General features: G+C 39.6%; 1 protein-coding gene across 1 annotated transcript in view; it reads left to right on the forward strand.

Moving 5' to 3' along the window:
* Positions 1–26,890, forward strand: part of VWF (von Willebrand factor) — a 146,727-nt gene that overhangs the window by 96,207 nt on the left and 23,630 nt on the right. The window contains exons 33-42 of the mRNA XM_075719955.1: positions 2,376–2,553; positions 6,184–6,404; positions 7,374–7,566; positions 8,241–8,582; positions 15,300–15,505; positions 19,236–19,338; positions 19,448–19,522; positions 20,052–20,156; positions 20,636–20,841; positions 22,218–22,367. Coding sequence (XP_075576070.1) covers positions 2,376–2,553; positions 6,184–6,404; positions 7,374–7,566; positions 8,241–8,582; positions 15,300–15,505; positions 19,236–19,338; positions 19,448–19,522; positions 20,052–20,156; positions 20,636–20,841; positions 22,218–22,367 — 1,779 coding nt within the window. The remainder of the gene's footprint in view (positions 1–2,375; positions 2,554–6,183; positions 6,405–7,373; positions 7,567–8,240; positions 8,583–15,299; positions 15,506–19,235; positions 19,339–19,447; positions 19,523–20,051; positions 20,157–20,635; positions 20,842–22,217; positions 22,368–26,890) is intronic.

A 26,890-nucleotide genomic window follows, 5' to 3' on the forward strand; every position in this document is an offset into this window, starting at 1 on the left:
TGAATCCATCTAAGTTTCTAGTACTCATCATACCAGTGTCAAGGAGTTCAAATAGCACTAAATACAGGCTGTGTAAAGAACCACTGTTTTAATATTTGAACTTGCCAGCTGACAGAATATGTGAATTATTATGATAGACTAAGTTTCTTTTAATGTAGTTAATTCTCATCAGTATTCTTGTTTTGATGCTTTTGAACAGGCATAAAGGTGATAACAGAAGTGTAGGTACTTGTCTTATAATGGTAGCACTTCACGGTGAAGTGATCTGCATAGTGATCTTCTGCACTTCTGGTCTATGTATGGCAGTAAAAATCACATTCCTAAACTAGCAGTTTCTGTAACATGACCTTTCTAGTATTGTTCAGCACTTGGTTTAGAGAAGAGCAATGAAAAAACCAAACAAAACCCTGACTAAATTAAAAGGTGCCAGCTGATGAACCCAGTCGAGGTACATGGCTCGCACGCCTGCAGATGCACAGTAAGAGAAAGAGTGTGCAAGTCCAGGTCTCTAGGTTCAGAGCTCCCTCAGAGAGGAAGTCTGAGGCTTCCTCCAGTGTGCTGGCAGGCTCATCGGTTTCAGCAGACTTAACCTTCACAATTTAGAAACCTCTGCTTTTGCTTTCCTTTCTGTCCTATTCTTACTCCTACGATTTCATATCAATTGGGATTTAGGCTTTCTTTGTCTTCAGAGTCCCTGCATTTTCCTCTGCACCAGGATTCTTGGCTTTGTTTGGATCCTTCCACTGATATTTTTGTTTTAATGTGCTGTGCTTTGCTTTTCTTTTCCAGCTCTTAGATACTTTCCAATAGATGTCCTGTTAAGGAGTGAAGTAAAAACAATTAAATATGTATGGAAGCCAAAGGGTCCTTTGCCAGACTTGCACAGCTGTATATGTACCCTTCCAGGTGCTCCACTTTCAGTGAGTTGCAGGCGAGACAACTATAATTAAAAACCATTCCATTTCTTCCTATCTAAATATTTTTTCCATACTTAAAGCTCCTCATGTTACTTTTTCACAGCTTCCTCTAGGCTCACAAGCCTGAAAGGTATTAAGCCACTTTCAGGACAAGTTCCCTTCTCACAGTCCTGAAACATACAAAGCAGGTCCAGTAAATTAACTTGCATGTAATATGTAAATTTTTATGGCTGCAAATCTGGCAGTTATCTTTTAGACTTGATGGTATCACATAGGTCAGAGATAGAGAGCAATACTTTCACATCACTGTTCTTGGTTTGCACGCTAATGCCAAGAAGTCTATGACTTAAGCTGTGGTTACCTAGATGTTTTGCCACATTGCTCTTCTCTTTCATGGGAATGATAGGTAAGCTGAAAAGGAGAGGGTGGGAGATAACCTTGCCCAATAGCAATCATCATTTCTTCCCCACATGTTTCTGCTTGTGAATATCAAGAACTGTTATCCAGCTCATAGAACCACTGTCTTGTTACTATTGCTTCTGGACTCACCTCTGTAGAGATAGGTCTAGAAAGGGCTGTTTCCCACATTTCGGGATATTCTTGGGAATGCAGGCCTCGGGAATGAACACTCTGTTTTGAAATTCATTGAGCCTATTTATGGACTTTAGAGTTCTGTGGGATTGGGGCCAGAGAGCTCAGCTTTTTGCAGATAGGAATCTTGAGATATTCCAGATTGTGACCACATCTATTTCTCTGTCATTTAGTAGTATGTAATCCTGGTGCCTTAAAATTTATACTGTCCTTTAGAAGATGAGAACATATTTTACATTTTATTTTTAATTTTACAAAACCACTATGTATATCTAATAACATTAATCTGGTAAAGGAACAATTTCCCTTCGGGAAGGGAGGAACTGTTTTAAAGTTTTGGAGTTGTGTATAAAATAACTAGAGTGAATATTCCACGCCTTTCTAGCTTGGAACAAATATTGTTAATTCCTGCTGTGCCATGACCATCTGTGCTCAGAGCTCTTTCTAAAATAATTTTATAGCTTATGAAAACTAAAGGCTTTGACATTTAAAGACAAGCTAAGGGGAATTCTTTATTGACTATGCTATCCATGCATGCTGTAGGATGGCTAAGCTAACAATAGATGGAGTACCAAATACATCATTCTGCTGTAAAAAAAAAAATCTCCTATTCTAGACTATTATCTTTTGCCTGGAATTTCAGAGTCTATTTCTTACAGTGTTGCTAATTTAACCTTTCTCATCCTCATGAAGTCCTTAATACACTGCATTCTATTATTTAATTATCCAAGGCTAATTTGAGTAGCACTGCTGTCAGTGTCACTTTACTTGCTAGCTGTAGGAGCATGGCAGCAGCCAAGTTTTGCATTTTTCTCCCCTCTGCCCATATTCTTTCCAATTGTTAACTATCCATGTCTCTCTATCTAGCCTGGTGACAAATGGACATTACCGGACCAGTGCCACACTGTGACATGCTTTCCAGGAGATTACACAGTTCTAGAGAGTCACCAAATTAACTGTGAGAGGATGCCAAAACCAGTGTGTCACAGCAATCTTCCTGCTGTTAAGATTGAAGAAACTTGTGGCTGCCGATGGATGTGTCCATGTGAGTATCTATCTTTGCATGTATGCCTCTCCCTCCCCATCACTTGAAATGTTAATCAGAAATGTAATGCTGAATGGAGCTACTCGGTCGTTGTACACATCAAAGATGACTGAAGTGGGAGGAATTAACGCTCTACACCAGTTAAACAAACAGCTAGGAGTGTAAGAGTCTCACTGATGCCTGGAATGTGTGATGCTATTTGCAAGTTCAGGGCCAATGTGAGCTTATTTTTTACATTAGCATAGCTACAGTGTTAGAGAATTTCACACTCGATTTCCAAAGCTGTGTGAACTGGGAAGGAGAATATATGGAAGAAAACAGAAATTTATATTGGCAGGCTGTAAGCAAGTCATGTATATTCTTGGTCCACCTCTAGGCTTGAGGGTGTGTGTGGCCTGACCTCAATTAAGTGCATGTATTAAAGAAACAACAACAACAAAATGCCTCCTGCCTCCATAAAACCTCACACTGAGTATTTGAGCAGAAATGGTGAACACTGTGTGATTAGTGCCTTGGCTGAGATGATAGGAACAGAAATTAAGTGCACCCACTTGCATGTACAGGGTGGAGGGGTTCAGCCCTGAGGCTGGTGATCCACTCATTAAAAAGAGAGGTTCTTTACGAAAATCCCACGTATGTGAAGGGAAGACTTGAGGGAGGAAGTTAAGAAAGGAATGATGATTTCAAGTGAAAAAATGAACTGGAGCCTCCGGATTGCCTCAGTGCTTGGACAGATGTTCTGACACCAGTGAAACAGTGGCAGTCCAGGATAAAGGAGGCAGGGATGCCTGGCTGCATGCAGTGTGGTACAGAGCATCACTCCACATCCATTACAGGGAAGAGCACTTCATGGTGGAACGAGGGGTAGGCTCAGCTGCTGGGTCTTTTGGTACACCTCTGCCTGGGTTTGGGGACTGAGCATCACCTTTTCTCCTTGCCAAACGCACTGTAGTCATATGTTTGATTTCCATAAAAATTAGTCAAGATGTTTGTTTTGAATTAGATGTTCAAAAGATAGCTCAAATAACTCTTAAAGGCTGTATTTATACAAAAGAATGCATTTCTACAGCCCAATCATGCATGCTATTACAGCTAAAATTTGCAGAAATCTCAAAACCAGGAACCTGTAGGTGGTATTTTCAACAGTGTTTAGATCCTGTTCAGAGCTTGAAAATCTCTGGCCTGATGAATCTCTTCAGCTTTGGTGAAGGTTAGAGGGCTGTACTCCACAACATAATTCTGAAAATTGGGCTTATATCTAAAGTCATACAATTACTTTTTAAAGTAAATCAGAACCCTGTATATGCCTTCTCTTTATAATGTATGATCTCAGTTTAAAATGTCCTCTGCAGAACTGGCTATTTTAAGAACAATTTCTTCAAGGCACTGCTTGAAATATCTAAGCTGGGTAGCTAGATTTTGATCCCTGAATTGCTAGACATCCAAAATTTTAACACCCCAACTTTTAGCATTTTCTAAAAGCACAATCGATTATCCAAACACTTTAAAGATAACATTTCTGTTTTGATATAAATATTTCATAAAGGTAGAAAGATTTTAATTGAATCATCATAAATATTTTATAAAGTTTAAAAGATACTATTAAAAGACACTGTTGGTGATATCTACCCATAAAAAGTGCATCTGTAATAATTTTCTCGATCCTAAATACACTGATAGCAACATGAAGGCGTAACTTTTGGCATATATTTTGGCATACCTTTGGCAAAACATGTCTGCATAAAGATTTTCTGAACAGATGAAATGAAAATTACCATTCATACCATTAATTGGTTGTCATGAAAAGACTTATAGTTGACTTGAGATTGCTGCTGTTTAATATGAGATAACATTTGTTTAGCTCTTTATGAATTTAGTGAGCCATGATATGCAATATTTAACTTTTTTTCCCCCAAAGTGATACAGCTGGTGATGAAAAGTGCTGAGTTTTCATATGTTATAAGAGGAGGAAAAAAAAACCCAACCCCACATGTTGATCAAAACCCCATGGGTAAAGTACCCTTTACTTAGCAAAACCTGGGTGATGCTGTGTCAACTAAAGAAACATCCGTAGCAGGCAGGAAGGCTGATTCTGATGCCGTATGTGCTGAAGTCAGAGCCGAAACACAGCAATCAGTGAACTTTAGTGATGGGCATAGCAAAGTAGGTGCCGAGTAGGAGGTCAGTGTGCTTCCGCATCTCTGTTGTTACGAATGGAGGCAATCTGTGCTGCAGGAGGATGGCAGTGCACACTTCATTTACTTGTGATTCAGCAAAGTAGTGTTCAGTTATTTAGAGAACTAGAGCCCTTTCAGATGATTGCTTGATGGTGTGGATGTTTTGACAAATGCTTTTGCAAAGGCGAAGTACTTGAAAAAGTGTTGTTCTTATGTCATATAACTAAGTTCATAGAGTAGATCAGGAGTTACACCATGAAGATGTTTGCTTGCTGAACTAGTTATAAATTTTATAGCAATATGATTTGCAATGTGTGATTCATGGCTCTTGGGTGTTTGTGGACTATTAAATGGATTTAAATGGATTGCATTAACACATTTTGTGCTACAGAATACCTATGAGAAATATAAAAGGATTCCCATTATCCTTACAATTTTTTTAGATGTCCATGAATAAAAAAAGGTTGAGAAACATTATTTGATTGCTAACTTGTTTCATTGTTGCTTATACATGAACTTTATAAGAAGGTAAAGTAGAATATCTGAAGATGCTCCACTGTTCCAAAGGGATGTACCTCTTGACAATTCAGTGCCTGACAGTACACAAGATAGGGTTTTTAACGGGAAACAGTTTATTCTCAAAGCTCAATTAGAAGCCAAGTAGCTGAATTATTAACAATGAGAATTTTCTTCCTAGAAGTTCAGCTGACATAGCTTTTATTGTCCTTATTATCTTTAAGCAAAAGATTTGAAAATGCATGAGTCAGAAGCATCCTTTTGCTCAGGTTTTGTTTTGGTACTTGTGAGATTATAATCCTCCTTGTTTTCCAGTTTGTGAAGACAAGGAAGTGTTTATAACCGAATGACCAGGACACTGAGCTGTCAGTTGACCATTGGTTTATCCTGTGCATATTATTTTTCTGCCCTTTTCCTGTTTCCCATCTAAAAAAAAAAAAAATTGTCCCCTCATATTGACTTGCGGCATGCATTTGATAAGAATTAAATAGTGTTACTTTGTTTCAAATGTAATACCGTACAGAATAAAATGCAATGCCACAACAAAAGTGCAATACAAAAGTTAAAAAAAAAGTATGTTACAGCCTTTCTACAAATAGAGAAGGGATAAATTTTCCCTGCTTTTATTTTTCATATAAGATCTATTACAAATCACATTCAATGTGAGTAAACTTCATGCTAAGGGATTTTCTATGAGTTTATCCAAATCTTTTGTAATACTAATTGCTCCAGACAAAGATACTTAAAAAAAAAAAATACGTGATGAAGTATTTACTAAAGTTTCTTGTCAATGCTTTGCTACAAGCATTTGCAATTCATTACCTTTCTAGCTTTCTCAATTAATTGATTCCACATGCTTATAACAATTGTGAAGAAATAGTCTAATTTGAACAAAAGCAAATGCCTACATGGCTTTTTTTTTCCCATTGATTTGCAGGTGTCTGTATAGGAAGTTCATCTCGACATATTATCACTTTTGATGGGCTAAATTTTAAGCTGACTGGCAATTGCTCCTACACCTTGTTTCGAGATATGCAACATGGTGTTGAAGTTCTCCTCCATGAAGGGCCATGCAGAGCAACACCAAAGATGAACTGTATGGACTCCATTGAAGTGAAACATCGTGGTGTATCTGTTCAGCTCTTCAGTGACATGGCAGTAAGCTAAACATAATGAAATGACCGTGCATTGTCTGCTCATGCTATAGAATTTCAGGTTATGGGACAAATTTCTTCCCTTTATCCAGTTTCTGTTCTCCTTTGCAGCCCATTCTTAGGCTTCTGAGCAAATGTCTCATTTCAATTTCATGATACAATCTACGTTCACATAACAAGCCAGACGTGTTTCTTTTCGTGTTCTCCCTGTTGTGTGGGTGTGACAGTGTCAAGAACATGGGATTTGGCAGTGTTTCCCTGACACTTCTGCCAGAAAGGCAGGGATTATAGACAGGACATACTGCACTCTGATTCTCCTCTGTCAGCAGAGGTCCTTTACACAATGTTATCATTTGGTGCATGGGAGAGCAGTCTGTTCTTCACAAACCTATGCATGACTGACTAGTTGAAGAGCTAGTGAGTTGGTTCTTACCTTGTGTGCAGATGGGCCTCAGCATTAGAAGAAAGGCCAGCTTAGTATATATTAACATCTATTTGATAGACAGAGAAGTATTCAAATTCAATATGACGCATTTTCAATCTCTGAGTTCCTCAGACATACAGGAGTTGGCTAGCTTGCAAAGGTGATCTCTTCTGACTCATGTGTAGCAAAATAGGATGCACCCAGTTCTCTATGGTGATGGACAGTTTTGACTTTCACTGAGCTGTATTGATAATCAGGGTCTGTAGGCAGCATTTTAACTTCATGGCATTAGATTGCTAGTCTGTATGTGATGCTGAAGGGATGCACTCATATGGGAAAATGTTGAAATAGTTGTTCATATAATACACAGAATGAAGGTCAATTAGTTCTGTGCATTTTTAGACTCAATAGAAAGTTTCAGCTTGCAAAATTTTTATGTCCAGATTCAGTTGGATCTTCAAGTAGTCAAAATGTGTTTCAACTGTAAGGTTGGGTTGATTTTAACTGCTTGCTACAACTGATGTGATGATCTTGCCTTTTTGAAAACAGGTGGCTGTTAACGGTGAAAGGGTCCATATTCCCTATTCTAGCAGTTTGTTTGAAGTCACTGTCTATGGAGCAATAATGCACGAAATCAAGTTCTCCCATCTTGGACATAATCTCACATTTACTCCAAGAAACAATGAATTTATTCTTAAACTTAATTCAAAGAGCTTTTCTTCAGGAACTCAAGGGCTTTGTGGTAAGTTTGAAAGCTAGTAATTTTAACAGAATCCTACTTGGACTTGAATTGCTATTTATGCTGTTGGGATTTATGTGGTCCTGAACCTGTAAACTCTCTGGCTGAACTGATCCCCTGTTGTTGGCACATTGCTAATTTATGTAGGTTTTTTTACTATGGCCATCAATGTAATGGCTCATCAACTCCCCGTAATACCTTAGAAGAGCAAGGCTAGACATCTCTCATGTTTTACTTATTTCACATTATATCATTATCTTTTCAAGTTTTTTTGGGGTTTTTTTTTTTTTTTTGGATGAGCCTTTAACTTTAGGTTCTTACATATACATTTATGTGAGAGATATGTCCTATGCTTGCAGTGAAGTTGAAAGGTTTGTGAGGGGTACTACTACCTGGAAGAATTAATGCTGTGGTATCCTCTATGGTATAATCCATTGTATAGATTATACCTCTGTGGTATAACCTATACCTCCTGTAATAAGGAAATAGGAAACAAGACCCAGGGTTTTTATGCCTCCATTGATAATAGCTATAAGGAATATTGTTCATTCCTCTTCCCCTTGGTGTTCACCAAGTGGCCCCAACCAGCTCTGTCTGTCCTGTGCCTGTATTCTCTAGGTTTATTTCATTGTTGACTCTATTGAGACTCTTTGTTTTCCTTTTACTCACCCTCCTAGGGGTGTGTGACCAGAACCACATCAATGACTTCACATTACATGATGGCTCTGTCACTCCTGACCACAGTGTGTTTATCCAAGACTGGACGGTGGAAGAGCTGGGGAAGATCTGTGAAATCCGGCGAGAAGACCGATGCTCTGACCACGCAACAAGCCACTGCCACCTTCTGCTCTCAGATCGGTTTGCAGAGTGCCACAGGGTAATCCCCCCCAACATGTTCTATGAGGCCTGCGCAGAAAGCAGCTGCTATGAGGATGAAGCCTGCGAGATGATAACTTCCTACGCTCACATCTGCAGGGAAAACGGGGTCTGCGTAGACTGGAGAACACACGAGTTTTGTCGTAAGGGGTTTACAATACATTAAAACGGATATAGAAACTAACTTGGAGATGGTGGTGAAAATGACCATCCTGTCAGTGTAATACTAGTTTTTAAATACTGTGTAATGGGGCAGAAATTCCAAATCAAGTTTCCCATGTAAGTGGTATTGCAGATCTGATAACTGGTTTGTCATCCACTAAGTTGCATAGTATGGAAAATGTGTTTCTTAGTAAACTCCTAACTAGGAAAATGCAAGGTAGTTATCCAAGGCTGGAGGGATAACCTATGAAATAAAAATACTGTAAAAGCTGTGCACAGGCAAACACAGCTATGTGACAGTATCTGACTCTGCAGCCACCAAACCATCGTGGGGCCAGGTTGGGACTGAGAGGCTGCTCTGTTTCTGCCAGGCAGTTTTAGCTGCAGATATCATTGCTTTGGTACAGGCATTGGAGGGTCTGTACAAGGTGGACACGGGAGCTCGTAATTTTGACCAGTGGAACTGCTCCCCAGCCTGTCACTGTCGTAGCTGCGCATAATGGCACAAAATAAGACTTTTCTCTGTAATAGTTTTGCAAATTCCCCACATTCCAACCAAAGCCTAAACCTTTCAGACCATGGTGGAAGAGCCAGTGTGATTTTAAGTTTCTACTGCAGTGAAAAATGGGGAAATGGCCATTCTCTGTGGTGTCTTTTCTTGCCAGCACATGCCAGCTACACTGATTAAACCAGCTGTAATTTGCTTTGCCAATATGGTTCTCCTGGCTGTGTTTTGCTTGTGTTTTGGAGGTGAAGAGTTTGTGCTGTGAGAAAGCAGTATAGCAGGATGTGAGTCTTGCAGATTGCCCCAGAGCCCAATAGAAACAGGACAAGCATGCTAGTGCTAAATTCAGACAGTTGTTGCTTTGTATACCTATTCCTCTAAATTCTTATAGACATAAGAAGCTCTGCCCTATCTTCCTGGAGTTTTTTTCTTTTTTTCTTTTTTTTTTCTTTTTTTTTTTTTCTTTTTTTCTCCTGACAGCCCTATTATGAGGCATACCTAAAGGTCTGCCAAAAATGCAACATATAGTTAAGTACAAATAAGTAACTCTTGAGGTGGCTTATTCTATACCTTCCACTGTTAGTTTGTCTGCCAGTGATGGTTGCAGACATTCAGATACTCACTCACAGTGTTTCTCTTTTAGTCAGGTATCTAGCTGAGATGTGTGTATATATATGTAGGCATTTTCTTTCCCAGCTAGCCCCTCATGTAGTGTCTTGATATCCCAGTTGTTTTTTACATCTCATGCCTCTCCAGTTCAGTCAGTTCTTGTTGCCTTGCTTTCTTTCCTTCTTGCCGCCCAGATACTTTTCATTTCAGAATTGGACAACCAGCATCCTAAAGGCATGGTACAGCAAGAACTCAGTACATGTTTTGGTTTTGTTCATGTTTTAAACTCATACTGAGGGAATGATGGGATAGGAAGTCAAGAATGTGAATTTGAATTTGGCCTGAGCCTCCAGTTAGTGTCTCAACTATCTTTCCAGGATAGGTGATTGAAGAACATGTTGCTGTTGCAGACTGAATCTTTTAAGAAACAAAACAGTCTTTGACATATAGTCCTAGAAAACAGAGGGAGAATACTGCCAGCCGTTTTCCAAATTTAGTGCTTCAGTCAGACTTTGCAAATTGTAATGTCCAAGGCTGAATATCAGTGGAGTACCTTAATAACTCCCTGCAGTTTTTAAATTCCCATCTTGTTACACAGCATGTACAAGGATAGCCAAAGTGTTGCCCATTTTAACACTAGTTGCATAAAACAGTCGTTAGTGTCCTAACAATAGCATCATCTTCTTCCTTCAAGCAGGTGCATGTGTGCAACTGCCAAAAATAAAATTGCCAATTACAGGGACATTATACAGGTTACATTAATGACTAAATAGACAGCACAGCTTAATCCCTCTACCACTACATGTATAATAACAATGGCGTGGTTCTGGAGTACCTTGCTTCCCTCCCCCTGTTCCAGTGAATCCCTGTCATTTTTTTAGGGTTTGATTTGGGTTTTAGTCATGCCATATTGGGACATTTCAAGCAGTACAAGTCCTTTCTTGACTGCTCTGTCTGGATGGGTAAATATACTCACTGGAATATCCAATAAAGACAGAGCCTGTTCTCCATCCTGTGCTCATTCAGTTCCACTGCCTGAGTGTCCTTGCTCCTTTTTGGGAGGGTGGGTGTGTTGAGTGCTATCTGGTAGACTTCCAACTCTGTGTCAATGGATGGAAGGAAACTTTACTCCAAGGTGGGAATGCATAGCAAGGAAGATACAGGGTTTTTTTTAATTTTGTTTTTTTTCTAGGCCCCACATTTAGTAGACTTGTGCTGCAGCAGCCTGTAGCTTCCACTGATAGCCATGTAACCCTGAGGCATAGACTGTACACCCCTTGAGTAGGCTCACCCTCACAGTGAATGCCTGCTGAATAGTGTTTCCACTTCAATGACAGTACGGGCTTTATCTTAATGTGAAGATCATAGGGATTTCTAACAAATCACTGCATTGCTACTATTGACGTGTGTTGGGATTCAGCTTTGCATGGAGAGGAAGCTTTATTCACCTGGAAATAAGATTGTTTACATAGTGATTAATGAATAGACTGAGATACATTCATTCTGCAGTTACAAAAGAAATGGCAGCTCATATGGAGGTGACCAAATCAGCTTTGAACTGTGTAGCTCAAGTAACAGTAGCAGTTAGCAACTTTTGGTCAGAAAGCAGAAATACTCAGAAGATAAATGACAGCAGCAGCAGTAGTAGTGGTTGTTAATCTTCATATGCTGATGTTTCCATGAGTGCTTCTTAGCAGCTCTTTAGGTCATTTATGTGCAATGTGGACATGCTGTCTAGGTACTTGTCAATACTAGCTTGCAGATGAATTAAATTTAGATAGGTAGTTGATGCCTGCATGGTGTATGAAACAAACAGCTAGTTGGTACTGCTCAGGAAAGCTGTGGTTCTTTGAGGAGGATACTGGTGGCACTCAGCAGCTGCAGGGATTCATGGAAAAATATTTGCTTGGAAACAACATTTTTCATGAGCCATTCTGGTTGTTGGAGGGTTTTGTGTTTTTCTTTTATTGGGTTGTTCTGCAGGCTCAGGTTAGAAAGCAAATGCATAACAAGCTGTGCCTGCTCAACTGAGGAGCAGTGACATCTGGTAGAGAAGCAAGAACGAGGGTCAGGAAGAAGAGAGAGAAGCAATGGGATACAAGAAACCTTTAAACCACCTCTGCTAATGAAGGATTTGTGTAGTGGAGCTACACTGAGATTATCTGCTGCTGTTTGCTGTGTAAGCAAGGCAAGCTGGTGAGGACCATAACAGCTGAAGGATTTAAACCATGACTTGGAAATCAACAGTATGGGGGTGGTTTTACGGCTGCCTTCAGCTGATCTGGGACAGTTTTTCTCTTCCTCTTCCATCTCCAGCCATGCATTCCCACTCATTCTGCTGTGCTGGCAGTAGTCCTCCCATGCTGCTTGGTGAGCTCTGAAAACTAGCTGTACAGGGAAAAATAGTGCCAGCAGGAAAGAGCAGCTGAGGTGAGGAGATTAAGGAAGAGAGGGGACTACCCCTTTTGATGGCCCCACTAATCTAAGTTGGTTTAATGTGGCCTTGAAATCCCTGCCAAAAACATTGGAAAAACCCTCCTAAACATACTCCTTTGGGTAAAGAAGACCTTTAAGGGAGGTTTAAGAAAACTGTGTCTGAGCAGTGTGGGGAAGTTGACTGGCAGCTGATGAGCTATCGGCCCTGGTGCATTATTCACTCCTGCTTTATTGGCACTGGGGCTTTAGCTGTCCTTTTGGCTGCACGTGACAGTACAGTGAGGCAAAAGGCAAGCCAGCAGTATGTGACCTCAGGAGCTAGCTAGCTGCTGAGTTATACTACTGATAAGAAAGGAGTGGCATTGTCACCTGAAAGGAAGTGTGCTTTTCTCCATGTATCACAGGCTTGATACCCCTCCTCTAAATACCCATTTAGTACTTTAACCAAGGGTGCTCTGTCTTGCCTGATCAGTTTGAGCCACAAATTCAAAGTGAATCCCAGTGCAAACTATCACACTAGATCTTTCACTCTGAACTTGTTAAGTGGTTTATTTTATTTTGGTGGACTTGCACCTTCTGTAGATCCTCACAGAGGTTATTTTCTCCCAACCAGTAGCTGCTGGGAATAGCTACTGTAATTTAAAGGAAAAATAAACAGCTGAAGAAATGTCAATACTTAAATGTGCCACATCACACTTTGAAATGTGGTATTATAGATTTATGGGAAACTTGTTCCCCGCCCCCCCCCCGCCCCAGCTTTTCTTTTACTGTTCTCTTCCCCGTTTGAAAGAAAAGATCATTTTTAATACAGCCAACAAACTAAGAATACAATATCAATACATGATTATAGCAGCATCATACAGGCTAGTATATGAGGTAGATTTCTTTTGAAACTCACTTGGAAGAAGAATTAGTCTTCGATTACTTGTTTTTCAGACTTATTTTCCCCTTTTGCTAATACCCACAGTATTTTCATTCAGAAACAATAGGCATTTGAGGTGAGCACTGAAATAGCCAGCCGGGAGGGTGGCTTGTTGAAATACTTGTTTCTGAGGTTGGCTCTGGGGAGTTCTTCATGTCTCCTCACATTCTGTAACTCTGGCAGAAGTTTTCGTACGAAAAGCAAAGTTACCTGTAGGTCATATAGGACCTGGCCTGATCTCTGGAGCACAAGGGCAGTAATGTGTCTGAGGTGGCTTTCTACGATTGCCTGGTTGTCACTGTGCCAGTAGGATGAAAGGTTGGTTAGGATGATTTTCCAGACATTGATGGAGTTTATCCCATCTCTTGACACCGTGCTTATGCACATCTCATTCCCATGCCCCCAAGGACAGAGGTGACTTCAAAACAAGGGCGTTCACGTGAGCTCATTTATATTTCTTTTGCAGAATATAACCACCTCATTTCTTCCTTCCTTAAAAAAACATTGCCATTTTACACAGGCACACAGGCTTTTTGATAGCGTATCTGGAATCTGGGGCACAGTTCTTCACTGCATTTTTCACACGCCTGGCTCCTTAATGCCAACCAAAGAGGAGGAAGGAGAAGGGGTTATGTTACATGAAGTGCATTAGAGGCTTTAGCATTGGTACTGATTCTGCTCGGGACCTGTCCAGGTTCTACAGTAAACGACATCAGCATTAAGCTCTAAAATAAATTAATCTAATTTTGTGCAGAGAAAGTTTACTAGATTTGGTTTAGGGCTAGAGGTAGGTAAACAAGCTGAAAGCCAGTGTGCTGAGTATATTTACTGACACTGGAATAAAAAAGTAAATTACACACTACCTTAACAGTTGCTGTGGATGTATTTTCACACATTCATTAGAGCTGACATGGGACCGTCACAGGCAATAAGCACTGGTGCTTACTGTAGTCGCTTTGTTTACAGAACTGTTTCTGGGAATGAGTTTTTCTGGAAAACACAGTATAGTCTAGGTAGCTAGGTTTATAAGCAGGCAATTTCTCCTGTTTTACTTGGAGAGACCTTTCTGTGTTTTCAGAATCCAGCCAAACCATTTCATAACAGTATTGGACTCTCCATCAAGTTCCTGTGGCTTTTCAAGTTCCTCTGCATCTGCTGAACTATGATGGCTATCCACACATACAGTCATAGACTCCAACACACCAGAAATAATCGGATTTAACGTGGCTTGAAACAGAAAAAGGTTAACGTTAAAGGCATTTATTTTCTGTTTCCTTTGGCTATGAGGGGTGTGTGTAGACAGTTCAGCTGATGAATGCTTGCTTGGTTGGGAGCTCAGGTCTTCATTCAGTAACTTTATTTCAGGTTTTTTTTTTTTTTTTTTGTCAGGGGACTGAAAAATAGTTTTATAAACCTCACAGCAGTCACAAGCTGGGAAATAAGAAATACTTTTCCTAATTGAAGCTGTAGAGAAAAATAAAGTAGACTTAAGGGAGTACACAGTATAGAAGCTGTGTCCACAGGTTTCTTGAATAGCTATAGCCTTAGTTTTATGTTTGCTTTTAGAGACAATACTCTCAGTGTTGTGAACTCATCAGTAAAAAATCTATGTGTTGGCTTAGGGGGGAATGCAACTTTCCTTGATTCAGTTAATTCTGTTAATAAGGCAGTTCAGTTAATAAGGTGCAGAAATCCAGCAGGTTCAGTTTTGAAGTACCAAAATGTTAGCTTTCTTTAGTTGCTTGGAAACACTGCTGCTTATCAAGTTGCCAAAAAACCCCTTTATTCAGTGCTTTAGTCTGTCCTGGCTATCTCCTAACCATGAGCGGTTACCAGTGCTTCTCTAATAAACGTAAAGGTAGTTCCAAATTCTTATGTCTCTTGCCCAGTGTTGAAAACAAAGTTAGGCAAGATGTTCAGCTCATGTATGCCATTGTATCATTAGGGTAAGTCATACTTTGCTGATTCATGTGACCTGAAAATGTGGTTTGATAATTTCTGCATGGACTGTAACTTAAGCAAATGCCTTCAATCACCTTCCACTGTGGATTTTGTTAGTTTTAAAAAATGTATTTTCAAAGATGCTAGTGTCTGCAGAGGACAAACATGTTCATCAGATGATGGCTTCCAAAAATCTGAACAGAATTCTAAAGAAAGTGCGAGTGGAAACATCTCTCTGCATTTCAGATCTCTTTAGATAAAGAGGTTTTTTTCTGTCTTCCTCAGCAATGAAATGTCCCACATATTTGACATATGATCACTGCCACAAAGCCTGCATAAAGCACTGTGAGAATAGTACCAAACTCAGTGTCTGCAAGGATTATCCCACAGAAGGCTGCTTCTGTCCAGACGGACAGGTGATTTTTAATGACAGCTGTGTTGATGAAGAAGTCTGCACACAATGCATCGGTGAAGATGGCACGCACCATCAGGTAACTATATACTTGGCAGCTTACCTTTGTAAGTGGTTGAGGTTCATACTTTTGCAAGTAAATCTGTCATATAAGTCTAACTATTTTCCCCTTTGGGTGCTTTATTTTCTAGCTCAGTTCCTCATAACCAGCCGGCTGTCAGCCCGATGTAGCTCCCCTAGTGTGAAATTGGCTGGGATGGATATAAAATTCACAGCTGGGACTGTACAGACCCGGAAATGCATGACAAATTTGTGTGGAGGGAGGTCTAGAGGAAAGAGAGGAGGGATGGCATAAGTCAATATTTACCAAGAGAAACTCCTCCATTCAGTAGGCTTTTACCAGAAATGACAACTTAATCATAAATCTGGAACCCTCACTTAAAATGTATTGTATTGTCTTTGCAAAGCTTACTGAAATATTTTCAGTGGTTGGTGTGGAGCAGTGAGACCAAGACGACCTTATGTCAAGTTGTATTAGTCTACCTCCTTTTTTTTTTTTTTTTTAATGAGAATCATTCCTTTGATTGAAATTCATCATTTTAGTTTTACTGAAAATCCACTTTCCTCAGCTAAGTCAGACCTCTCTGTGGCAGAATGGGATTGGGAAGAGCTATGGGTGCTGGGTGCCAGACTGCCATGAAAGAGATTGTTGATTTCCCTTTCAGCATCACATAGTGGGTGCACAAGCTCCTCCCTAAGTCCCCTGTTCCCAGTAGCAGGGGTTGTTCATCTTCACCCCCAGCTACTCAACTCTGGGAGTTTTCACCTAAGTCAGCCAGTCCTCTTAAATCTGTAGTTTTGTTATGAGACTTTAAGAAGAAGCGGCTTTAATTTCAGTATTTTATGGGCTTTAGATTCTTATCAGATTTTTGGATGGTCTTATCATACTCACCAAACCTGCTGTCAAAGACATAATTGTTTTTGTAACATAGATCTTCTGTAAATAGCAGAATTCTGTGTGTGTGTGGTCTATTCTTTAAGTAAAAAGATAGATTTTACAAAGTAAATGACTGTATGTACTCTGAATAGCTTCATTTTACACACAGATTTAGACCCACATTTAGTTCAGCAAGAAGTGTGTTATAAACGTTTACAGTTAAACTGAAAGGAAGAAAAGACTATTTGTGGCTAAACCATCTCTTTTAAATATTGTTTGCATTGATTAACATGATGATACAAGCATCAAATTTAACAGAGCAAACACCTTTGTTTAGGTGATAGGGTTCCAGCGAGCAATGCACTAGACTTACTGAAGCAAGTGTTCCAGGCACTGCTGTGCCAATGCAAGAGTCCTGTAGCTTGCAGTTCTGCACCAGGAGCCCCGCGTGTGTCAGTGCAGCCTGCCCACGTACGAGACAGGTCCACGCGGGTCCAAGGATGCTGGCCCCAGCATCTCACCTCGCCGTGGCTTGTGACTTAGTACTGCCTGCTGGTACTGTCAAAGCACAGTGCACTGAAAAAGTGTTTTTCAAAACAAAAGGTTAGAATTTTCTGAAGGATTGAGCACATGGACCTCGTACTAGCTTTTATTTTAAGGTTGCAGTATCTCCATACATATGGCCACAATTTTTAATTTGTGTTCTGTTTTGGATCTTTGTTTTAAATACAGTATCATTGGATTTGTATAGTGCTTACAGAGTTGGTAAAGTGGAAGGTGGGAGAAAAAAACCCAGTATTTTTTGTAATAGAAGGAATAGAAAAAAAATCTTATTGTTTCCATTGAAGGAAAAAACAGCTCGCAACGTGTATAATCACTGCCCTGAACACAGATCGGTTGTGCACAACTCTTGGTGAGCCTGAGAACTCTAGTTATTATATTATGATTCTATATGAAATGGTAATTGCAAATGCAGATTAAAGCCTAGGATCTGTGTGCCTTAAATCCCTGAATCCTGAGGCAATGCAGTGCATTTTCCATTTAAATAATTGTTTCAAGCCCTCGTGGAGAAAAGCTCAGCACACATCTTGGGAATAACGTCTGCATGATATCTACACGTTTCTGCAGAAGTTCTGAAATTCATGAGTTGTCGCATGCCCCTTAATGGGGTTTTAACTCTGAAAACTTCTCATCTGTACCCCAATGGCAAGGCTTAGCTGCAGCTGCTGTGTGGATGGGGAAGTGGAGGGCAGGGGAGGATCAGCTCACACAGCCGTTTTGCATCTCTACCGTTGCAGGATTAGCTGTGTGAGCAATACAACAGGCAGTGCAACTGGTGGTGGGTTATGATTTCCTTAACCCCCTTCTTTCCCTCTGGTGTTCCTTCCTCTCTTCCCTTCTACCTCAGATAGTGCTTGGACTTATGGGATTCTCAGTATCAACACCTATATAGAGCTCTACTAACACCATGCTGTCTCTTGTCATTTCTTCTGGTATTAGAAAGAGACTCCTACTTAAGCTGAAGAAAACCTGTCCAAAAACTGAGGCTGCTGAAAATGTTAGAGCAAATGTTGTGATTCTCTTTCTCTGTTTTTTGAAACATCCACATGCTTTTCACATCACCACCTGCAAATGTAGGCATTCTCTATCAGCTGCCTTCTCAGGACTTTTTAACCCTGAGGCCATTGAATGCTCCGGCAGAGGGCTCCGAGTAGTTTTCCCAAGCCCTGAGATAATGTTTTTTGCTAGCAATACATCGATGCAAGCTTTTTTTGACAAAAATAGATTTCCTATAGATTAACTGACCCTATGCAATTTGGATCCTAAGCTTTGTTAAACCTCTGGTTGGCTTGTTCTAGCATGCCTGCTGTCTTATCCTTGCCGTGCTGTTAACCTTTGAAAGCAAACTGTCCTTTCAGACTCCTGTGATGGCTTAAAATACATAGACATCTCTGGGTACAGGTGGCAGTATGCTTAGATATTTCCTTCTTTTCTTCTTATTACTAAAGATCTCAGCAGACTGTTATTTTTAAAGTGCACTCCAGAGTTTTCTGGATGACACCTTTTCCCTCTGTGGCATCCTAACCCACTCTACATGTTCTCACCCAGAACCTGGATCGATTGTGCAAATTAACGTTATTGTCCCATAGTGCATCTTTTCACTCTTACCTACCTATTCACATGGGTTTTAAACATAGATAGTTCTGTATAGGTAACTACATCTTTAAAAACAGTGATTTTCCTCTCTCTCAAGAGAGATAGAGCAGTGGTTGAATACTGATATACTTTATTGGCAATTTCTGAATGCACTTATTACCTTCAGGTAATCACTGCAGTGATAGTTTCAGATTTGGGCTTGCTATAGTGCTTTTCCAATGTGCAGTCCACTGGGAAATCAAGTGATGACACACCAAGTATTCTTAATAAAAAATATGTACTGTTTATTTCTCTGTGTTTAAGTACTACTAATTTGGGAAAGCAGCCACTTCTGTGTATTTCCCAAAATAGCGTTGTTTCCCTTATTACCCCTGAACATCCAATCACGGTATGTAGTTGCATGAGTCCACTGTTACTCACAATAGCCTGCGACTGCATTTATAACATCTGAGCATTTTTCGTGCTTAAAACAATAGTAATTCCTCATCCCATTCACGCATTCTTTACATCTTTTGCTAAATTGGTACACTACAGTAATTTCAGAATGATGTGTCTCCTTAGGTTCTTACTGTTAACAGAGCAACCAACCAATCCTGCATATAGCCTTCTGGTTTTCTAATTTAATGTTGCTCAACCTCACCCACTCCCATTGCCAACATGCCAGTGGCCAGAATATTTGATTCCTTTCTAACAATCTGGTTTTTTTTTCATGCAGCACATGGAAACATGGATTCCCACTAATGAGCCTTGCAAGATCTGCACGTGTCTTGATAACAAGAAAGTAAACTGCACCGTCCGACCTTGCCCTACTGCCAAACGTAAATTTGTTTAGCTCTAAGTATGATTGGACTTGATTTGATGTTTTTGTTACCTAGTTTTCTAGTTCTTATCCAAACCTGTTTTATGGATGTTTTGTTCTCACTCCAGCTGTTCAGTGTGGTCCCTGTGAAGTCCCTCGTCTACGCAGGGACCCCGGCCAATGCTGCCCCGAGTACGAGTGTGGTAGGTTCTCATATACTCTTGGAGTTGTCTTGGTTCATATTTTTACGAAATGCTTCAAAGGGATACATTCTGTGTTTTTATTTAATGCAATACTCCATTTTTTTAAACCACTGAATGACTGTACAATCATCTATGTGGAAAAATAAACAACTCCTGAGGATGTGAGTCTCAATTCACTTCAAACCTGACTTTCTGTAAGAGATGAAGAAGGGAACAGAGCAATTTTTTTGGTCTAAATTACATTAGGATGGTCTTTTTTCAAGTATCTATTTTTGCATGGTCTATATTTGCACATTAAATATAACATAAGAACCTTAATCCTCATAACTCAAACTTGAACTGTTCCCTAAGCTATTTTGAAAACAAACTCTGACCTGCTGAACTCTAACTAACTTCATATTTTAGGGTAGCAATTGAGTATAGGGGGAAAAAAAGGTTAATCGGGACGTGCATGTGTGTGTGTATGTCTTTTCTTGAGGACTAACTAGTCAGGCGTGGTCTTAAACACTCTCTCAATTTCTCTTCTTAGTCTGTGATCTGGTTTCCTGTGATTTGCCTCCTGCCCCTGTCTGTGAGTTTGGCCTGCAGCTTGCTCTGACCAACCCTGGAGAATGCAGACCAAATTACACATGTGGTAAGATATTTTTTTTTTAGTAGGGAATGACACTGGAGCATTGCATTTGAGCAACACTGACAACTTCCTTTAGACATTTTATTCCTCTGAAAGGTTTAATTTTGGAGCCAACGGAAATGTAATGATTTCACAGACTTGGAAGAAGGGTATTGTTGGCACTTTCTGAGTATGCTTTTGAATTAAGGAAAAGAGAAACACTTTACTCTTGGATGTGTGTGCTCTGACCCTTATGCTTATTTTATAAATCTTTTTGATTGTATATGAGTCAAGAATTTTTTGGCAGGATAGGAACTTTTTCTGAACCTGCAGCACAATATTTGACCTGGGTCTTTTACATCTGCATTACTGTTTAGTCTTTAAGTATGTTTGTAAGAGTTTGCAGTAGCAAATTAGTGCCTTGCTGCCAGAGAACTGTCTTGTTCACTTGCAGCACTCTGAAATGCTGTGTGCTTGACATGGTACCTACCTTTTTCTGCTAGCGTGCAACAGAGAAGCATGCAGCCTAGTTCAAAGACCTTCCTGCCCACCGCATCGAGAGCTGACTGTTACGAAGACCACGTGCTGTGATAAATATGAGTGTACCTGCAGCTGCACTAACTCAACAGTGAGCTGCCCTTTGGGATATCTGTCCAGATCTCTCACCAATGACTGCGGCTGCATATCTACCACCTGTGTTCCAGGCATGGTAAGGAGAATGAAGTGTGGTTTCCACAGATGACAGTATCATTTGTACATGGAGTGACAGCACCAAAGTCAGTGCCTAGCTAGATATTAACAAGCCCCCAAAGAGACTACTGGATAATGATGCCAGGGCATTTTAAATTTACATGTGTGTGAGAGGAATACACTTGCATCACACTGTTGCTTGCTTTATTACAGTCATTTATTCTGACAGAACCAACCTTTTTTATGACTTTGAGGTAATCAGATGATTTTATATGTTCCTCATGCTTGAATGACCTTGAAGTTTCTAAGGTTAGCTCAGTTGGTTAGAGCATGGTGGTAATAATAATAATAATATATATATTATGAATTTCAGAGGTAATTTTGAAATTTTTAATTTGTTTCTGGATAACAGGGGTACATGCTTTTGGATCAGTACAGTTACTATATGTTCTATCAATCCTCTATTACCTTTATTGAAATATTTGGGACACCTTAGACCTAAACTCCTTGTGCCCATTGATTACCTTTGCCTCTGCCTGAGGAGGCATTGTATCTTATATGAACTATATTGCCACTTCAAAATTTTTGCCAAATTAATACCTGACTCTCTTCAAGTTTCACCAGGATATATTTTTCCTTATTTTGCCAACCTTTTATTAAGTTTTTATATAATGTTAACCTTTAAGATAAGGTTGCTTAGAGGAGAGGTTGCAGGGCAATGCAACCTTTTCATTGAAGCAACCTTACCTCACAGCTTAACATAGGGTTACCCTGTCTTGCAGCTCAGGAGATACAGCCTTTATCTTCTGTTCCTAAGTAGTTCATGACCGTGCATAAGTAATTTTATGTCTTTGTGACTTACTTGCTATATCTATAAAAATAAATTATGTTTGTCTCTTTAATAACATGCTCTACAAGTTACTAATAGAAAGTGCAATATAAGAGATGGCACTACTTTTGTGGTAGCTGTGATGGTCTAAGGATACAAGAGAATGAATGCTTGTAGCTCAAGTAGGATCTTTTCAGATCAGCTGATTTAGCTGGAAGAAGTTTTGTGTGCACGGCTCCTTCTACAAAACTCACTGTTTATTATCTCTTAAATATTTTGTCACACTATACTTCCAGTGAAACTGACTCAGGCCCTGGGCAATTCCACCTACTGCAGATAAAAATCTCCAATTTATTCTTTATAAAACAGCAGCACTGGTTGCACTTATTTTCCCTTCCTCAACAGAGTGGCTACAATTTTAAGACCTGTACCATTTCTACTGGGTTCAAAGTATTCCATAAAATTTATGGTAGGTTTCATGTCTTAAAAAGCAGCCTTGTGGAGCCAGCGGTGTGCCCTTACAGCAGCAGTGTGCTCTTTTGTGTATTAATTGTTGCATTCAACAGGTCTGTGTGCACAACAACATAGTCTACCCTGTTGGGACAACCTGGGAAGATGGTTGCAGGGAATGCTCTTGCACTAGTATGAGGGATGATGTTACAGGACTTCAGATGATGGAGTGTCATGACAAAGCATGTAACACATTCTGCTCTCGGGTGAGTAACATTTAAACCGGTGCATTAGCCAGCAGAGCCCTGATGGGGATCTGAAATGATTACTTTTAAACCTGCATGTTTAGAGAAACCAGAAAAAAATAGAAAATAAGTGTTGTAGCAACAAATTATCTTGGGAACAGAGTCTAAGAAGGCCTGAGCATTACTGGCTTTATTTTAGAGTTATTGTTTTAGGATCATATCTTGCTGCCAAGGAAATCAGTGACAAGTTTATTTTATATTTCAGTAAAAGGAGAACTGCATCCTGAAGTGTCTATCTTTTACACCACTTGTACAATAAGTACTCGTGATGTCTGAAGTTCAATTTCAAATGACTTTGTTCTAGCTGCAGTTCACTTTCTGAAGAGAACATTTCAGATCTGTCTATTGCTCAGCTCTGCCCATTGTAGCAGTAATAACACCACATGCTGTGGCCTTCATTATGCTCAGACATCTGCTACATGCTATAAAATTATGTGGTCTACTTTTGGAAGCCCACAAAGGAAGTATGAGCTGCTTTGTTGTATTGACATAGCTGGTCAAGCAGGAGGAGACAGGTACTTGGTACAAAAAGTTGGTAGAAGAATTCTAGAAGGGTCAAAGGAGTTGGTTAAAAGTCAGCAGCACTTGCCAGTGTCACAGATTAGAAGACTTTGACCATAACATGATTTGTGCAAACAGGAGTTCAAAATGTTTTTTACACTTTCTTTACCCAATTTACATCCCTAACATTCCTCACCTTTAACATAATGTATAACATAATAATAAGGAAGTAAAAAATCACTGTAAAATTAAATGTGATGCCCTAGAATTGCATTTTGCTTTGGTATCTAGCACCTTGTACCCATAATCCCCGAGCATTCCTATGTCCTTGCTTCATGAGGTTAGCATGGATGTGTCGGTCAGGGAGGACGGTGGAAATATGCAGCTTGGGTCTGCAGAAAAAGCAGACGGCAGAAGAGGTTGCCCAGCCCAGCCAAGTGCTGACAACCCACATCCCTTATCAACTGCCATGTGGCCAGCGAAGTTGTGCTGCAAACGTCAGAGGCTACCACAAATATATTTTTCCCCTTTGTAAAGCTTTCAGGATATACATGGATTAATTGAGATTGTTCTTGATGGTATTAGCCTATTCCATTCAGGAAAAGGCACATCTGACTTGAAGCAGTTCCCCCCTAGTTCATGTTCTGGTGTGTTCATAATCTGCCAGTTCAGTAGGCTGTGCAGGGTCCATGTGGAGCAACTAGATGTGGCTGTGTGGGATTCAGAATATTCCCTGCAGGTCTTTTGCTGACCCAAGGTTTTTCCCATGGGTTTGTTCTTCCCTGAACTGTGAAATGAAGCCCAGAAGAAGCCTATTTGTTTTTTTCCTCAGTGCAGAAGCAAAGATGAGCTAGTTAATGCTATGCAAATCTCCAAGTTGCTTTTGAATATAATATTAGGCTACATATTGCATTAGCCCACACAAAATTTGAACAGTTGACCAAGCAGCGTTTCCAAACGTGTGTTGTAACATCAGTGCTTTCAGTGGTTCAGTAGCCAATAACAGTCTGCATGTTGGCCTGTGACTCAACAGACTGCCCTGGTGTCATTACAGGTGACCAGCTGGAATTTGTCAGTGGGAAATGCAAAGGAGGGCATACTACAGCAATAACTGCAAAACCTTTTAAGTAAGAGGGACAGGTGCTGCTTCTGTGTTTGATTCACTGTGCTGACTGGGATGCTACTGTATGTTCTGGTTTTTCTAGTGCTGCATGTAAGACAAGATTCACTTGCTTTTTTCTGCTCCAGGACTGGTGTTTTTTCTTCTTGCTGGAAATGAAGTGAATCTCCAAACAAATATGTCACGCACATTCCCCTCCTCTGCCAAGTCTTCAAATCTTTGCAGCCTATTTCCCACTGTTTTTTCTAAACCTTTTAACTGGTTTTAAGAAGTCTGCCTTTTTTTGGAATGAATTCCATTTATGCAGTTGCATTCAGAACAGAGGCTAAGAAAAAATAACACATGATCTCTCTTCTTCCTCTTTGCTTTTGTTCAGTTACATTTGGAAGAAAGCTCTTCGTGAGCAAACGTTGTATATACAGCTATGAAAAGTCAGAGGTGTTCTTTTTGCTTTCAGAAAAACATCTTTAATAACGTGTCTGGGAGTCAAAGACTGACCTTGGGCGTAAGCATATATGTGCAGCACCTCATGGCTGAGTTAACATTGTTGTAGAACCCTGCATTGTCAGACTTGTCTAAAATTCTCATTTGAATTTACACTAATATGTGTTTTAAAACAGTTAATCATGCATTGAAATTTGACTATGAACGTTTCAGTTAAGCAAACCAATACCTGAAAAGCAGTACTCTTTTCTGAACTCTATTAAGCTAACTGTGTCTTGGTTTTCAAAGAATTTCAAATGCCTTAATACCTCTGTACTTCAATATCATTTAACTTACAGCCTCCGTAGCAGAACAAGTCTGGACAGCATATATATATGTGCGCTTGAGAAGGTGTAAAAGAAATATAAACTGGTTTTGAATAATACTTTGCTGTGTCTTAAACACTGCATAATTCCAGAACAAAAACCCGGTCTATTAAAAAAACTGAACAAACCAAACTAGTGCTCTTTCTGCAAGTGTAGAGTTTGGTGAGGAAGCTTGAGGATGCCCAAGGCAGTGAAAACCATGAGGGCAGATGTGAGAGCTTTCAGCTTTTGCAAGAGGATCCCTTTGATTTCCATTTGTAGGAAAGACTTGTTTCTAGTATGGCAATTATTATGAAATATTAGATCTAAAGTATCTGGCTGTGTTTTGGCTCACAGCCGTAACTTTAACAATAATCTGTTATTCTAATAAGGCATCATTAATGCAGAGCTACAGTTTCTTGACAAACAAGCCTTAAGCATTGCAGTGTCAAAAAGCTTTTTAAAACAAACAAAAAGCCTCGGTGGAAACCATGCCAGTTCTTTTTGGGAACCTGCCATTTCTTCTGGTCCTTTAATGGTTATCAAAGTTGTACAGCCAAAACCGTAGCTGTTGGAGAACCTGGATAGCTGAGACTTTCTTTTTAACTTTGCTTATTCCTGATTCAGTAGATATACATATCAAGGACTGCAGAAGTTTTGTAATCCAGATTGAATTGTCCTTAAAGCTTATTTTTCAGTTCAGATTACATGACATTGAAAGCTGTATTGACATCAAAGACATACTTCAATCATGTATCATTACTAAGATAATGTTCAAACTCTCTGCTGCTCATGGTTACTAATTCCATTGCCAGGTCTTAAAGTTGTGGATTATCATTGGCGACTGTCATCTGGTTTCTGTGGAAACAGCTTACAGTTTTTTATCTAGCTACACAAAAAGAGGAAAAAAAAAAATGTAATACATGAACTAGTTCCTTCACCCTGATGAATGAACGGTGCTACTGTTCTCCCAAGCATGACAAAATCAAACTCAAATCCTGTCTGTTGTTGTAGAATGTAAAGAAATGCTATGGAAAAAGAGTGGATGTTTCATTAAAATGAACCAATCCCACAGTTATCTTAGGACGTTAAGAGCAAATACAGACTTCTCACTTGCAAACCAGATATGGGTTTGCTTCGTTATATGTCATAGTCCCCTCACTTTTTCTGTCCTCTTTTACCTTTCTCTTACCAAAGTTTTGAGAAAGCAAGCAGATAATTGCTGTAATTATTGCATGTGCCACAAGGAGGAGTGGTGTCTCCCTCCTGGAACTTTTTCAGAAATTACTTCTTTGAGAGTGTATCAGACTACATCGCTTCAAAGAGTCATGGTGATAAAATGGATAACAGCTTTCAAAACACCTTAAAATCACTGGTATACTAATGTGAAGGGAGCACTTGCTTTGCTTAATTTCTTTCAATGTTCTTGGATTTAGGTACTTTGTAAGTGATATAAAAGAGTGTGGTTTAAAGTACTGGATAATTTAAAGTATTAGACGATTATGATAAGAATGAAGCATAATTTTCTGGGATAAGTGTTTGAGACAAAGCCATTTGGCTAAGTGTGTGTAAATTAATTAGGTTAGATTTTCAAGCCTCTTGATGACTGTGTTCAGTGAAAATAAAGAACATTTGCACCATACGTGCAAAGGCATAGTGAGTGACGGTTGCAATAGATGCTGACTATAAAATCTGTGGAGTTAATCTCCAATATTCCAAATGGATATCTTCCTTTGAAGTAGCATGTAAAGCAAGGTAGTAAATGGCTTAATATTGTGTATTAAGGAGATCAAAGAAATTAATGGAAGACTGTTGTTTGAATATTAGATGGGCAGGATCCCATTTAAAAATTGTGAAAATTCTTGGTGGGAGGTAATTTCAAACATCCTGCTTGCATTTTAAAGCATAATTTATTATGGAAATTAGGAAATGATACCTTAATGTTCTAGAGACTTGCAAATGGAGAATTAAGTCCTCACCTGGGGTAAATGAGTGTAGCTCCAGGGAAATCTCTAGAATTGTGCTGATTCATCGCCACTGCAGATTTTGCTTTCAGTATTTTGAGTTGATTTATA

The sequence above is a fragment of the Pelecanus crispus genome, chromosome 1 (assembly GCF_030463565.1).
Source record: "Pelecanus crispus isolate bPelCri1 chromosome 1, bPelCri1.pri, whole genome shotgun sequence".
NCBI lineage: Eukaryota > Metazoa > Chordata > Aves > Pelecaniformes > Pelecanidae > Pelecanus > Pelecanus crispus.